Source organism: Meles meles, chromosome 19 (genome assembly GCF_922984935.1).
Source record: "Meles meles chromosome 19, mMelMel3.1 paternal haplotype, whole genome shotgun sequence".
Taxonomy (NCBI): domain Eukaryota; kingdom Metazoa; phylum Chordata; class Mammalia; order Carnivora; family Mustelidae; genus Meles; species Meles meles.
In genome coordinates, this window is record NC_060084.1 from 34,861,545 (window position 1) to 34,878,695 (window position 17,151).

The 17,151-nt window shown below is 40.6% G+C and overlaps 1 protein-coding gene across 1 annotated transcript in view; it reads left to right on the forward strand.

Annotated features, from left to right (window-relative positions):
* Positions 1 to 809: 809 nt before the first annotated feature.
* LOC123930511 (Golgi reassembly-stacking protein 2-like) overlaps positions 810 to 17,151 on the forward strand; it is a 55,641-nt gene continuing 39,299 nt past the window's right edge. The window contains 1 exon segment of the mRNA XM_045986739.1: positions 810 to 917. Within this exon segment, the coding sequence (XP_045842695.1) occupies positions 810 to 917 (108 nt within the window).

Consider the following 17,151-nt stretch of genomic DNA (forward strand, 5'->3'; position numbering starts at 1 on the left):
CTCCCCCCTCCCTTTTCTCTCCTCTCCCTACCTCCTTAATCTCTGTCTTCTTCTCTTTCACCTTTCTTCTGTCACTAATGTTTTATAGGATACACTCCATGTGGTTGGCATTCCCCCACCCCAGGGAATTGACGTGCAATCTTTTGTTCTTCCAAGAGACAAAATACCTACTTTGTGTCATGTTCTCTTGTGTGTGACTAATGATAACAGAACAGTTATGAGCTATATATTTGTATTCCTAGAGAGCTTCAATTAGTGCCATTTTTAATATAACAATTATATTAACATAAATTGTTTGCCTCTAAAACAAAACATTTGAAAGCAAGTTAAATGATTTGAATTATAGATGTCCATTGACTACTAAAGCATTTGAAAATAAATGCTAGTAATTCTCAATCCAAACTGTGTCACTGTTTCTGTTAACTACATGTTTATAAGATGACTTCCTATGCCTTCTAAAACCAAAAGAATATCTGGATGGGAAGAAAGAGCAGATGCTATCAAGGCAAATCATGTGCACCTGTTCTCATTTCTGGTATTTACTCTCTGTGTTGATTCTCTCTCTTGACATTTTTGATATAGCAATTAATATTAGTCATAGGCTTTTAAAACTTAAGTTCTTGCCATGATTGAACTAATTTTTAATAAACATTACTGAGTGGATGAATGAATGGATGGATGATGTTTGGGTAGATGAATGGTGGGTGGGCAGATGGATGTATGTTGAGTAGATGGCTGGCTGTCTAGGTAGTAGATGGATGGATGAGGATGGTTAGGTGGATGGATGGAGTGGATGGATGGATAGACGGATGGATGGTGGATGTAAGCTGACTCTTCTCATCAAATCAGATCGTTTGAGGAATGTTACCATTGTTCATTGTCAGTCAAATGAGTCCTTGCCTTATGCAAGACATAAGGTGGGTGGATGTTTTGAAAAAATATGTAGGAGATATGGTCTCAGCCCTCAAAAAAAGTTGCAATCTAAATCAGAAAGAAGACAATATATAAATTACAATGCACTTTTAATTAAATGCAAAATTATGTAGTACAAACTGTTCAGAGAAAACTCAAGTGGAAAAGCAAAAAAGAATTCCAAGTAGAGAATGGAGTATTCAGGGAAAGCCCTACAGAAGTGACCTAATCTGAGCAAGAGTTTATAGGACAGATTAGGTTTGGAGAAGTGGGGAAGAAGGGCCACTGCAAGGAAGGAACAAATGAAATTTGGTGACACCAAGTCATTTCTCTTTTACTGATTGTTTTCTTCTGTTCAAGGGCTTTCAGTAGGAGGCATGGTAACTTTGTTTTTTCTTTAATTATATACTCAGTCCCTAGCATAGTATCTTGCATAGTTTAGGATCTCAACTGATATGCAGTGAATGGACATTGAATGAAATTAATGAAGAGCTATACCGAAAGCCCCTATCCAGGCTCTGATCTCTTCTTGGGATTCTTGGCGTAAAGTTAAGTCCAGCTACACCCTGGCTAGTATGGATTACATTTGATTAAACTCTTCCTGTATTAAAGAGCTCTGATAGCAAGTTTATAATATGGATTGATGATAGATTGATTAAATAAAATTTGTTCTTTAGCAATAATGGAAACAAAACCTTTAATATTTTTCCAGAAGGAACTCTTTCATATGTGAAATGAATAGAAAAAGGCCAAAGGGAAAAATAGAGCCATGCTTTGACACAATCTTAATTAAATAACGTAACTCTCAGCTTTTTAGAAAAATCAAATCTAGTAATATTTTGCCCATGGATTGTTCTTCAAGAGGATAATAACAAATCATTCCACTGGCTTTAGCCTTGCAACCAGCAACGTGCAGTAATTTAATTACCTGATGTGCTGTATCAGCAATTTAGAGACTGCAATTGACTACTCAGAACTAGACAGAAAACTTAACTGAGAAGTGGTAATTGCTTTTAAAGGTCCCGGGTAGGAAGTAACATAGGGAGTTTGTTAAAGACTTTAAGTATTCTTACGTAGCTGAGCCCTAAATTCCCTAAAGTCCATCTTTTCTTGAAGTCCCTTTGGGAAACTTAAGCTCCAAGACTGGAGAGAAAAAAAAATGGAGAAAAAGGAAGGAATATTATAGCCTCCAAGAAGATCCTGCCTGACTCAGGGCCTTTGCATTGACCATTTCTTCTGTTTAGAGGGTTCTGCTCACAGAAGCCCAGCCTTCCCTCACTTCTTCACTTCCCTCAGGCCTCTGTTCAAATGTCAACAGAAAGACTTTCCCAGGTCATCCTACCTATTCTGACATTCCCCTCTCCTTCCTTTTCCCTCCTGACCTCCTTTACTCTCCATACCCCTAGACTGCCTTATTATTTTTTCATAGTGCTTATTCACATGATATCAATATTTGTTTGCTTGTTGTGAGTTACCTCACATGAGAATAGATGGGATAAAAGCCCTATCACTTGACAGTCATATTCAGTACTTAACCTTCACTCAAGGCTAGAAGGTGTCCGCCACACAGAAGGCACTAATAACTGTTAAGGGAATGAATTTATTGTATTTTTGCCTTACATAGTTAATCCCTTTAAAGAGCTAAGAAAGGAGGGTTTTAATAGGAGTTGTATAACATTTCTTGAATACCTACTGTATGTGAGGCCCTGGGTTAGTCCCCATGTATTCATTGGCCCATCCAATCTTCACAACAACTTTTTTTAAAATTTTTTATTTATTTCTTATTTTTTAATAAACATATAATGTATTTTTATCCCCAGGGGTACAGGTCTGTGAATCACCAGGTTTACACACTTCACAGCACTCACCATAGCACATACCCTCCCCAATGTCCATAACACCCCTCCTCCTATCCCAACCCCACCTACCCCCAGCAACCCCCAGTTTGTTTTGTGAGATTAAGAGTCACTTATGGTTTGTCTCCCTCCCAATCCCATCTGGTTTCGTTTATTCTTCTCCTATCCCCCTAACCCTCCATAACAACTTTTTAAAAATTTATTTATTTATTTATTATTTTTTTATAAACATATAATGTATTTTTATCCCCAGGGGTACAGGTCTGTGAATCCCAGGTTTACACACTTCACAGCACTCACTATAGCACATACCCTCCCCAATGTCCATAACCCCACTCCCTCTCTCCCAACTCCCCCTCCCCCCGCAACCCTCAGTTTGTTTTGTGAGATTAAGAGTCACTTATGGTTTGTCTCCCTCCCAATCCCATCTTCACAACAACTTTTAAGTAGATTCTATTATACCTCTATTACAGGGTAGTGAGCTGCCTGCCACACAGAAGAATTATATTTAGGATCATCCCCTTAATAACCCATGTGTATTGAAAATAAAGAAACTACTTGAACGAGTGATGATAAGCTGACACATAAAATACTCACTATGTGTGGAGCACTTTCCTGAACATACTATACTACATTGCACATCATTAATTCATTTAATCATCCCACAGCCATGTGAAGTGACTCCTGATGTCACTTCAAATCAGGAAAATGAGCCAGAGAGAAGAATTTGGTCAAGGTCACGCATTCAAGCTAAATGTCAGAGTCTGGTTCCAGGGTCATGTAGAAATGACATTAAAACAACAAAAAATAGAGCCCCAAAGAAGAGAGGTGCTTGGGACTGGAATCTGAATCAGATCCACAGATCCACAAGGACTCAGCAGCTATTATCAGGGGAGAGTTACAAAGACCCAGAGAAGAGAGCATTGTTTTTCCCCCCGAATAAGCTTATGCAATATTTACAGAAACCGCTCGTTGAAAAGAACATTAGAGGTGGAATCTCTTACCAAAGGGGATTTTTATACCTAATAATCACTAGATAAGTGAAAAAATTCATGCTCCGTGGAGCTAAAAACTCTTTCCCAAGGGGAATGGAAGAAGCAGTCCCCAAAATAAATTTTTTAAAAAGACATGTAGGATAATCGTTATGCTAAATAATGTACATGACAAAAAAAAAACAAAAAAACAAAAACAAAAAAATCACCCAGTCCCTTGCATTTAGCTGAAGAATTTTTTAATGAGGTTCTTTTACTTGCATCTAGAGATTTTTTTTTTCTGCTTGAACTACTGCAAAAAGAGCAAGTCAAAAAGAAAAGTTATTGGGAATGGAATTCAATAATATTTAGGGAGAAGTTAAATTAAATATTATTTGATGTCTCAGTTCCTGGTTGGCCTCATATAAGTTCCTGGCAGGGAGCTTACTTAGCTAAACCTCAGGAAGCATGTTCAATGGGTTGTAATTCCACACACACATACATACACACAGACCTATATACAGGACAAGGGTGGGGAAATAGAAGGGAAAAAAAGAAAAAGTCTGAATTCTCCAGTAGCACCCAGCATGCAACTCAGAGACTGTAGTTCAGACTTTGTGTCTGTATTCATGTCACTTTTTTTCAGCCAACTAGTATCTTAATAACTTGAATATTTATAATTATTTGTTGAGCACATTCAATGAGCTCAGAACTATGCTAAGTGCTTTCTGATTATTATATCATTTACATTCTCACAATCCCATGAAAGAGATGAAGAAATCAGGACCCAGAAAGGTGACTAAGATTAACTCCACCTCACAGCTGGTAACAGCTACAGCTGAAAGGTGCTCTGTGGCAGGTCCCACTCAAGATTCTGAGTTGTCAGAAACTTTTTTTTAAGATTTTATTTATTTATTTGACAGACAGAGATCACAAGTGGGCAGAGAGGCAGGCAGAGAAAGAGAGGAGGAAGCAGGCTCCTTGCTGAGCAGAGAGCCTGATGCGGGACTTGATCCCAGGACCCTGGGATCATGACCCAGGTCCTGACCCACTGAGCACCCAGGCGCCCCTCTGAGTTGTCAGAATCTCGTCAACCATGCCATAGTAGTGGTCAAGAACCCTTTGGGAGTAGCTTTAGTTCACTTCAGATCCCATTCCCAAACCTCACAGAATGAGGTCTGATGAGAAATGGCTCCTCAAAATGAATTTCTGGGCTCGTGTACCAGAATAGGCAATGCTGAGAGAAGTGACAGACCCATTCCAGTAGCTGTCATTTACACCTGTCATGGATCTGTTTAGTAGGTGATGGGCCCTGAAATGACTGAAGAACAGCCAAAGGATACCATCCAGATGGGATGACCTACTGATAGTCCTAGGCATGGGGGATCCATCTTTAAGGCACGACAACCTTAAAGACAAGCCCCAAGCTGCTCAGTGATGCCCAAGGCCACTTCTGCACTGGGAGAAATGGTTTGTCACCTGACTTTTTGAGAATCACCAGGGTTGTGATCTCAGAGGACACTGGAATAGGAAACATCAGGCAGGTCAGGATCAACTACAGGGCCCTCTTTCCATTTTTCCCTTTGGGATAAATTCAAGCATATTGTCTCAGGTGGGGATTCCCCAGAAACAAATCCTGAGGTGATTAGTTAAGTACAAGTTGCTTATTTGGGACGTGACCTCAAGAAAACCAGGAGGAAAAGGAAGAAAAGGGAGCCAACGCAGAGTGTTTACAAGTAGGTCCCATTGGGCTTCGATCCTGCTGAGGGCCTGAGGGATCACTTAGATTGTGCCTCAGATTCAGAGTATTTATCTGCCAACTCCCTTCCATCATTTCTGAAGAGCAGCTCCCAGGGGAAGCTCGCTGACATTTCTGGCCTACCCTGGGTATACTGCAAATATTCAGGTGGCCAAAGAAAGCCCCAAAGGAAAGAAGGACAGGTCAGAGCAATCCATAGCTGTCTGGCTGGGGAGTGTGGGGATGAAGGAAGTGGGCTGGGTGTCAACAATGCCTGCCACATGGACAGACTTCTAGTTCTCTACTGTGGGGAAGGCAACAGCCTGCATGTCAACAAGAAACTGTAGCAGCTACTTAGCTCCAAACAATTGTTAGCCATGCAAGATGTGGACCCAGTGTTCCAGAGAAACCACAAATCTAAGGTTTATTTGAAATCTCTTGATTTTCAAATGTGTTGCTAATTAATTCAGAAATTTAAAAACACCACACAGGCTAAACAAAGCTCATCTGCTGGTCCCAGCTTATAGTTCCTGATACAATAGGTACCTGTCACCTCACAAGGTCTTTCTCACATGCCAGGGAAAAGCCCAGCTTCAGAGAGGTTCCGGCATAGAGCACATTGCAGAGTTGTCTGATCTGTTGATATAAAGTTCTCTCAGCTTTGGCTGTCTCTTCCCCCAAGCCAACCGTTTTGTGACTCTACACATCCTGCAAATGAGTCCTCATCAGGGGTGGCAGTCTTAGATCAGGAGCTTCTGATGGATTGAAGTTTTCCTATTCACTTTTCACCTACCACACAAAGATGGGAATTCTCAAGGCCAGCGGCACATCACTTGGTACCTCATCTGGCTTGCACGCCAGGAAATCTGCTTTCATACCCTTTCGACACCATTCTAAAAAGAAGGGCCCAACAGTCACCCCAGACAGTGGTGATATTTCCCAGATACCCACACACCATTATGCACCTCTTTAAACTTCCAGAGAGGCCATGGTCAGAGAATGAGAGCCAGACTTATTTACTCATTCAACAGATGATTACCAATGCCCACTGCGTGCCAGCACTGTTCCAGGTACAAGGCTGAGCAAGATGGACAAGCTCTCTTCTCTCCCGGCACTTACATCCTATTCAGGGAAACACACTCACATTGGAGAAGTTGGGAAAGCATCCCCATTAACTACCTGTAGGATCTCCTTGACCAGAGGCGGGTAATACCACCTGGCCTGCCCACCCTCCATATCTATGTCCAGGTCCGGGGAAGCCATGGGTGTGGAAGGAGTTGGGAAACTGAGGACAGTGGAAGCATGTTCAGCACTCACCTGGTCCATCCCCCCAGGCTCTGCCAGGTTGAGAAGAGCTATACCTTCCAGTCACACAGGAAGAAGTAGTTACTAACACTTCTTTTGTTTAGGTAACATCTCTAGTGTTTACTCAGAAGTTATACCTGGATTGGACAACTGCTGTTCAATGTTTAGAATTCACAAGAAAATAGACTCACATCCATAAAGATTCACTATTTCACAGCAAATTAAGGTATTTTACCCTAAAAATTCGTTTTGGGGAATCTACACCAAGTCTGTAGCCTTGTGCTTGGATGTTTCTTATAAAAGTAGGTTTAGTGAATATAAATGGTATTCAAAGATAGGGGAGTCTGGAAGTGTCATCTTGGCCACTCTCCATTTCATAGCTTGGAAAATTGCGGTCTCGAGGGAGGACCTAACTTGTCAGAGGATGTCCAGCTGGTTAGAGCAGAGCTGAACAGGACCAGGACTTAGTCCAAAGCCTTCTCCACAATAAATCACAAAAATGGCCTTCCGTATGAATCTCTCTGACTCATTCAGTACATTCTTACTGAGCACCTTTCAAAATAGGGTCCTCGGGTAAGCACTTGGGACAAGAATTTTCTTAAAATAAGTGTCCCAGGTGCTTTTGCAGAAATTCTGATTCAGGAACTCCAAAGAGGACACCTGTATTTATAACAAGTGCCCCAAGTTATTCTGAGAGCCAGACAAGTGGCAATAGCAGCCTGACTGGCTTGGGGCATTATTCTTATCCAAGCTGAGCATGACCATCTTAGAGCACACATCCCTGGGATCTGCTCCAGGGACAATTCATAATCGTTTAATATTCTTTCAAAAGCTTTCCTGGGTAAGCCTGATGCACACCATGTGCCTGGGAACTCCTGGCATCATAGGTAAGACCACTGCTACAGACGCCACACGCAAGGATTTAAATCCTAGCTCCCTAGTCTCTGGCTGTGTCACCTGGGGTGAATACACTTCTCTGCAGCAAACCACAAGGAGAATGGCAATGGAATCTATCTCTGAGTGCTCTTATGGAGATCGAATTAGATGGTTCATGTTGAGTCCTTAGCATAGTGTCCAGCACATGGGTACACAAGGAATGTTAGCTGTTGTTTAATTTTATGTAGCCTGGCCAATCTACACTTACCCGATAGCCTAAAACTCCCTGTGAAGCTACAGTTCCATGGTGTAATGAAGATAAGTGATGTTGGAAGAGAACGTGTAACCAAACATTTTGTACTAAGAAAACAAATGCTAAGAGCTGTATACATACAGACTTTCAATACCGAACAAAGAGAATGCATTCCACACTGGAAAAACTGTCCCTCCTTTCTCCACATCTATCCGCAGCCTTCTTGTGTCCCCTTAACTTAGAGACGTTACCTAGCATAAGCATTCCAGCTTGTCCTTGGTAAGGACAGCCTTCTTATGTATTCCCCCAAATTAGGGATGTTATCTAGCACAAGCATTCCAGGAAAGGAAGCATTTGGAGTTAGCTTTACACACATACGGACATCTCAGAAAATCCTCGAATCTTTCAAGGTTACCCAAGAGCACTGTTGAACTGACAGAGATGCTCAGAATCAGGCCACTTTTTTAGCAACTTACCTGATTAGGGGTTACTGAGAGCCATCCATTTTGGTGTTCTGCAAAGAGATTATCCCATTCCAGGGAATAAGACTATTTCAAAGGAGCTAAGAAAATAAACACACTTTTCCTGTTTTAAAGCCTCTGCCTTCTTTGAACTTCTCATTTTTAGAATATCTCCACTGATAAGGACAAATGCAATTTTCACCATCAGTGAATCTGAACAGACAATTACATTAAGGCAAATAAGACAGGGTGAGGCCAATGATGTAAATCACATTGTGTGCATCTAATGTGCAAACAAACGCTCAGATAAAAATGAACCCTCAAAAAGCAGTCAACAATTATTACTCTTTTTTTTTTTCATCTAATCAGAATGTAACTTGCATAAACATTCCTCTATCTACAACCTCCACAAAATCATTTGCTGGCATTGGAAGTCTGGGGAGAAGGTAGAATTCAGCCAATTTGCAAAAGATTTTTCCTTAGGAAACCACTCAACGTCCTGGGGAAGGGCTTACAGGGGGGCTAACAGAAAGAATGTCCTCCCTATTCCAGCATTTCAGGCCCACAAGTTTCTCTCATACCCAGTTCCCATTCAGTCCTCCCCACAAACCAGTGAGCCTGACAAGAGAAATCCTCTCTTATCTTTATAATGGAGATAAACCCAAGGTTAGGAGTGGTCTCACAGTAAGTGTCAGGACCAGAATTGGAGTCTTACTTTATCCTGGACCAGGCTAGGGTTGTCTCTAAAGTCTTTGCCCAGGTGATGAGTATTAGCCCCTACAGTAGATTCTCCCAGGCCTGATGCTGCTCTGACGCCTCAGTACAGAATTGGACAATGCTATAGAGCAAAGCAAGGAAGTTGGAAAAGCGCAGTAAAAACTGCACACAGCATAGCTCAGATTTACATTTTTTTGCAAGTGGCGTTTGAGCCAGCTAAGCGGGGGAAGCAAAAGGTCAAGCTCACAGAATAAACTCGTGTTGAGCTTTTGTGTTGCTGGAGGAAGGGAAAGAAATGATATTCAGGAAAAGAGTGTCAGGGAAACCACGGGGAGGGTAAGATAGAGAAAGGCATGAATGCACAGGCAGAGAAAGGCAGCAGCCTGCTCTTTAAAAACCTCCCCAGTGCTTGGCATCTGAGAACAGAGACCAGGGCTGATATGCTTCTGAGAGGAAGCTGGCAGCTCATGGGGTATTATCTGCAGGCCTCGAAGGCATGGCAGTCCATGTTTGATGAAGACCTGCCTGAGGTGCCAGCCAATGTTGGGGTGCCAAAAGAATGTAGGCTCCCCACAGCCCACCCCACTGCTTGGCCTTCGATGTGCTTCTGCATCCCCCTGGCTGCTGACAGGACTGGTGGAGGACAGTTTTACTGCTTCTCTGTGGAAGAGGCACGCAATAGGCAAGCATGGGACGGGGGAGGAAGGGATCAGGGAAGAGGACTCCAGTCTCTGGGGAGACTTGGCTTCCCCAGAAAAACAAAGGAGAATCCATGAAAGGGTTCAGCCAGAGCAGCCTTGCTTTCCAGCTAAGGAAATGAAGGGTACGGGGATGACAAACAACTTGCAAACCACTGCCTATATACTTACTAAGGCTCTTTCCAGATCTGAGGTTCTCAATTCCAGCAAAAATGGGTCCGCTTCCTTCTTTAACCCAGTGTTTTTCTGAATTGGGAATTAATGCACTACCAGGGGTTTTGCATGGTATTTGGAAAGCATTGTTTAACAACTATGCATTTATTTTAAAGTGGTATCTCATGTTTATAGCAAATGACACTGGGCTTGCATTTATGAAAATGATACGAAATGTCCTTTTAAAGTCGATTTATTTACACTTTTAAAAAGTGAGTCACTTTCGTTGTTCAGCAACTGTTAAGTAATAGCATGTGTTTGTTGGACGTGGAGATGGCAAAAAGCATGCAGTCTGATTCCCGGCAGCTGGGGACTTGTTGTGCTGATTCTATTGGTGGAATCAGCTCAGCATGGGCAGGGAAGCTAGGGGAATGTCCATCAGGCACACAAACCCACTCAGAGTCCTAGACCGGGTCAGTGTGAAGTAGTGGCCACCCTGTGAGAATTCATAACTGGCCATTGCACACCTCCCATTGCAGGGGCAAGGACAAGCTAAAGACTCAAGTCACACAATAAGATAGGAAATTCAAAGTTCCTGCCCACAAAGGGTGAAGTAGGGGTACAGAGTAAGGAAAAGGATGGACACCGACTTTTTGTGCACTTGTGTCCAACACAAACTCTTCCCTCTAGTCAGACTAGTCCAGGACTGCTCCATAATTGTGCTATTTACTTTCATCTCCTTTTTGTTTTCCTGCCAGAAATGATCTCTGTTTTCCTCTCTGTCTTTCAGAGCTTGTGTTCTACCTTTTCCCTGAAGCCTTCTTTGATCATTCCAGTATTATAAATATTCTGTTGCCTCCCTTTACCCTTTTCCACGCACTTACCTCTATTGCTTCAACCCAACCTGCTTTCCCCCTAGTGGGAAATGCACACCATTGATGAGGTATGGGATGATTTAAGGGTAAACTGACTCACCCTTAAAAATAACATTAAATCACAGAGTGAGGAAGTCACTTTTTCTTTGCTTATGATTAAGTCAAAAAGAAAGTCTCGGTTTGGTGCTAATATGTCTTTAACAATATTTGCTAACCTCCCTGTTTAACAGAGAGGGAGTTCTGGATGAGAACCTTCATCATGCATTAATATCCACCTAGAATTTAATGACATGATTTTGTTTTTCTTATACCAGTTTTTAATTAAAGCAAAGTTATTCTGTTTTTTTGCTTGGCATTCTGATTTTTTAAATTGATGTATTTAAACAAAAATCTAATCGATTTAAAGAATATATTATGTGGTAGCACATAACAATGCACTTATACATTATGTATAATAATAAATAATAATAATAAATAAATAATAAATGCCCTCTGCCTTGTGAATATGTGCTGTGGGTTCTCCCTCCCCCTCTGACTTTGGGCTTGGCCACGTGGCTTGGTTTGGCCAATGGAGTGTGAGCAGACGTGAGGGTGTAGAGGCATTAAACGTGCTCACACTTCTTGGCTTGTCTTCTTGCACTTCTGCTGCCTACAGTGATAAAGAGCATGTCCTAGAATAAGAGGCGTGAGGAATAGAACTTGCCAACTGCAGCCTGTAGCAAAACTGCCCCAGGTAACACCTCTACTCATGAGCAAGGAAATTAAATATTATTGTGAGCTACTGAGATTTGGCAGTTTGTCACACAACCTTGTAAAAGAAAACTGGCTCTCTGTGAAATCACTGACCGAGTGGGAACAGTCCCCTTAAACCTGCTCTTACTGTGCTTCTGATCTCAGCAATAACCACCCCTGCCAGGGTTCCAGGTCAGAAGGCTTAACCTCATCTCAGATACTAACCTCTCATCCAACTCACACCCAATAGAGGATCGAGTTCTGTTAAGCATACCTCTTTACCTCCCAAATTTGCTCCTGACTTTCCATACCTCTTTCCACTGCAAATCATCATAGCATTGTTGGGCATTTTTACCGTGTTTCTAATTGTTAGAGGTTTCTGATGGCTACATTTTGTCAAATTGAGTAATTTTCTTTCTATTCCTGGCTTACTACAAGTTTTTTTTTAAGAAGACATGGGTGTTGATTTTATAATTATTTTTTCTGAATTGATTATTCTTCTTATTCTTTAATCAATTACTGAAGTAGATGTCCTGAGGCACTCATCAAACATACTTGGTCATGATATAACGTTCCTTTAACTTGAAGCTTAATTTCAAGGAAGGGTGGGTTCTACTACATTCCCACATTGATTTCTCCTAGCCAACGTCTCCAACTCAGGCTTTTTGCATCTATGGTCATGACTGATATCGACATATGTCATTCATCCTTTGTAAGATTATATAATATTACATGAAATATTTTAATAATACTATGATAATATCAGAAAATAGGTTAGAACCCTTTACATTATTTTCTATAATACTGAAAATGTATGTATAAGGATAATGATCACTATATGCATAAAAATGGATTGGAAATTATACATTCCTTAATGATTTAGTAGAATTCACTTATAAAATTAATTAGATCTAATATATTTCTAGGGTTATAACTCTCATTGCATTCCAATTTCTTGCATGACTATTGGTCTTCTCAGGCATTTTTTAAAAATCTCTACTCAATTTGATTTTATTAAAGTTTAGTTATTTTCTATCTCATTAATAGAAATTAATTTTTACCAATTTTATTTAGGCTTTTGGCTTTATTGGTTTATTTGTTATTTTTTCTAGCTTCCTATGTTAAAAATTATTTCATTAAATTTCAATACGTCTCAGCTTCCAATGTATGCTATATACATTTTCCTGTAAGTACCATACTGACCATCTCTCATTGGTTTTGATTTGTAGTCGTTTTATTGTCATTCATTAGAAATGGCTTGTAAACAATCTGGCTATCTTCTATGACAAACCATTTCTCATTGGTTTTTGGCTACTTTTGAATATGCAACAGACAAGACATTTTAAGTTTCCTGTTGTAATTTTAATTAGGATTTTATAATTGAGAATTTTAAGTTTAATTAAGAAGAATTCATATTAGATTTTCTAGGAACATGGTATGTATCTCCATTTGTCTAGATCTTCTTTTATGTCCATCAGTGAACTTTAGCATTTCTCTTATAGAAGTCTTGGGCATCTTTGGTATGTGTGTGCGTTGGGCTATCTTTGTGTATCTTTGCTAGTGTGAAGGGGATCCTTTCCCCTTTATGGTTTTTAATTGGTTACTAATGATACAAGGATAACTAATAATTTATTGTTATTAATGATACAAGGATAACTAACAATGCTTGTATTTGCCCATACTACTAAACATTTTTGAGAATTAGTAGTTATTTGGGTTATCCTCTTGCATTTTCTGCCAGAGAAAAGGCAAAGTACCTGCAAACTATTCCTCAATAAATATTTGTTGAATGAATATTTGTTGACTTTCTGAGCTTATCTTCCAGGAAGTATAGTCAATCTTACACAGTTTGGATGCCCTTTAAGAACCTTGCCCTATAGGAATCTTTCAACTTTTCTAAATACACTCTGAATTTTCTTCACAAATTCTTTGTACCTCTGTGATTTATTTTACCACATCACATAAGCTATTCTCTGGTCTTAAATAATTTAGAAGAATCAGAATGTAAAGAATTCATAGAGCAGTCTCACAAATACTAGGGCCTCAGTGATGAATGCTCTCATATTTCTGAAAGACCTTCTATATCATATCCAAGCATCAAAAGTGGGAGTATCTCTATTCTTCCTCATTGCAAAAGGATATTATGGGGAAATGTCCTGTCTCCTCTCAGAAAGCTCAGACCGACCTTTTGTCTTACATGTTCTTTCACACACAGATTCTCTCCACAGAGTAGGAGCAGAAAAAAGAAATGCTGAAACCTGTCTTTGTGGCAACACCAATCCAGGAAGACTTGAAAGAATTGAGAAATACAAACTGTCCTCCAAGAAACAAATTTGCTTTTTCTATATTTGATTTAAGAAATCCAAACTTAAAAAAAAATCAATGAGGGCTAAGGAGGAGAAAGGAGTCAGGAAAATGAGCCCTTTGAAAATTCCTCTGGAGAGCCAACTGAAGCCTATTAATATTAACACAAAGCACCTCTACCCTTGGATACATTTGGAGATTCATGGGCTGGCTCTTGGGAACCCTGCTGTGCATGGTTCTTTTTGAATGTTGGGAATAAAACCCATGCTTCTGAGTGAGGCAGAAAAATGTCCATTTTCCTTTGTGTACACACTTTCATAGGAAACTGCCTGCGGCATAGAAAAGAAGGAAAACAATGAGAATTTTTAACCACGGGTTGTTTCTTGGCAAGGAAAACCCTTATTTAAGAATCTTACAAGGTGAAGAATGAATAGGAGACAATGAAATAATGCTCAAATTCATCTCAGGAAATTATTTCTTCCTGAGATGGACTCAATTCCTGATCCTGCTTGGTGACTTACAACCATTTGTATCCAAAGCAGTGCAGTGAAAGCAGCATGGAACGTTGGGCTATAGACAGAAAATGGCTGGAGGGAAGGAAGACTCAAAAATTTGGAAGAAAGAGAAGTAAGTGCTTCGGCCATTCCTTAGATACATATGGTTGCTTGGTGGGAATCCAGACTTGACTTAGAACACAAACAGATTCTTACCACTAGGCATCCAGACGCTTGGCCACACTAGTCTATCTTTTTCTCTGTACAAGCTCACTTATGTGCCTATCTGCCATTGCCTCATCACCTACCAAGTCTTACCAATCTTTGAGGTCAGCTAATGTCACTTGCTCCAAGAATTCATCCCTAATATTCCAGATCTCATGACTACTTCTATTGTAACACCTATTACACATGGTTATAATTACCCACTTAGTCATCTCTCTTTTCCCCACAGACTCTATGTCCATGCCATTGAATATTGCTCACCTGACACAGAGCCTGGTCCATGCTAAGAGCTCAATAAATATTTTTTGAATGAATGGAAAAGGTGTAGACCAGCACAGCATTTCTGAAAGCCATAAGTCACCCTCGCACCCTAGGGCTGCATTTCTGTTAGAAATGAAAGCATTTTCAAGGTTGGATATATTCCTGGAGTCACATTTAATTGGCCAGCATCCCAAACACTAAATCATTTAGTTCCAGGAGGAAGATTTTTTTTTTCTCCCTCAGCAAACATTTCCTAAAGAAAAGCAGATGAGGTGACTGTTGGAAGAAAATGAAACATTACCATGGAGTGTGCAAAGACGTCCAAATACTGCCAAAGATGTCCCACGAGTTTGCCCACTCAGGGAATATCTATAAATATTTTCCTCAGTTAGGCTATTAAGACAAAATCATCTTGAAAACATCTTCTAAATGTTAAGTCACAATTTTTTTCTAATAGTTCATTTCCCTACTTTCCTCTCCTTTCAGCATAATTGGATGTCCTTCATTTCTGGCTACATGGGAAATCTTTGGCCTGCCTTACCATTTTTTTGTGAGAAAAGGGAAACTTAAACAGTCAAGCTTTAGAGTTTGGTCAAAATAATCTTGACCCCTTAAATGAGGAATATTATTTTGCTAGGGCTGCTGTAACAAAGGGTCACAGACTGGGTGGCTTAAACAGAATAAATATATTTCCTTACAATCGTGGATGCTAGAACTCTGAGACCAAGATGTCAGCAGGCTGGTTTCTTCTGAAGCATGGACTCATTTCTTCAAGAATGAAAAGGGAAATGGAACCTGTCCACTCAACATATGATCTCTAGTGGGAAGTCCCAAGGTGGGAAAAAGCAGTGATTTGATGCTTCCATGGTTTAAATATACCCCTCCCCATCAGAGTAGGAATAAGATAACTCAGACTTTGTTGAACTTCTATTTTGGATTCCCCTTTCCCTTCCATTTCCAAAGTACAGGAGGCTGAGGACAGAGGGTAAAGATGTCAGGGATGGGTGAGGGGTGACTCCTTCTAGTCTGTTCCACATGACAGAGGTCTTTGATATCAGTGCACTTTCCTCCAGGATTCAGGGTGAGAGTGAGGGGTTGTTTCTCTCTAAAGGAGAGAAAGCAGAATGAAAAGTGACTTTTGGAGGTTGCAAATCACATCTTCCCTGACTTTGATTAAACACACTGCTGACTGTTTTTAGGAGATAAACAGTGTTTAATAAGATAGCCTAAACATGCCATCACTCTTCACCTAGACATGGAGATTTTTCTGAGCAGATGGGAAAGCAGGCTGTCAAGAACATCACTTAGCCTCATTTGACAAAAGCAGAAGACTTGGAAAGAAATGTCAACAATGCCCAGAACATGGCCCTGCAGTGGAGGCCTCTGAGTGTTCCTTGTGCCCTGTCTCATGTCCACCTTACATGTTCAGAACACCCTGATTTTCCTTTGGGGAAAATCCCCAGTGTTCCTGCTCCTGAGAAATTGCCATAGTTCTTGTCTTTTCCAAATCTTTTTTTATAATTACCGTAGGTTCTGTGAGCCATTTACATCTCCCACCCAGACTTCTCTCTCAAACTCCATTCATATATCCAACACCTGCACACAAATAGTTAGCAGGCACCCTAAACTCCAATCTAACTCCTGATCTTCCTCCTAAATTTGCTTTAGCCACAGCCTTCCTCATTTCATTGGATAGCAACATCATTCTTCCAGTTACCCAGCCTTCCTCATCTCATTGGATAGCAACATCATTCCTCCAGTTACCCAGGCCAGCAACCTTGGAGCCATCTCGGACTCCTTCCTTTCTCTCAAGTTTCACATACAATGTAAGAGGACATCTTTTTTTTAATTATTCGTTTATTTGTTTATTTACAGCATAACAGTGTTCATTGTTTTGGCATCACACCCAGTGCTCCATGCAGTACGTGCCCTCCCTATTACCCACCACCTGGTTCCTCAACCTCCCCCCCCCCCCCGCCCCTTCAAAACCCTCTGGTTGTTTTTCAGAGTCCATAGTCTCTCATGGTTCATCTCCCTTTCCAGTTTCCCTCAACTCCCTCTCCTCTCCATCTCCCCATGTCCTCCATGTTCTTTGTTATGCTCCACAAATAAGTGAGACCATATGATACTTGACTCTCTCTGCTTGACTTATTTCGCTCAGCATAATTTCTTCCAGTCCCGTCCATGTTGCTACAAAAGTTGGGTATTCATCCTTTCTGATGGAGGCATAATACTCCATTGTGTATATGGACCACATCTTCCTTATCCATTCATCCGTTGAAGGGCATCTTGGTTCTTTCCACAGTTTGGCGACCGTAGC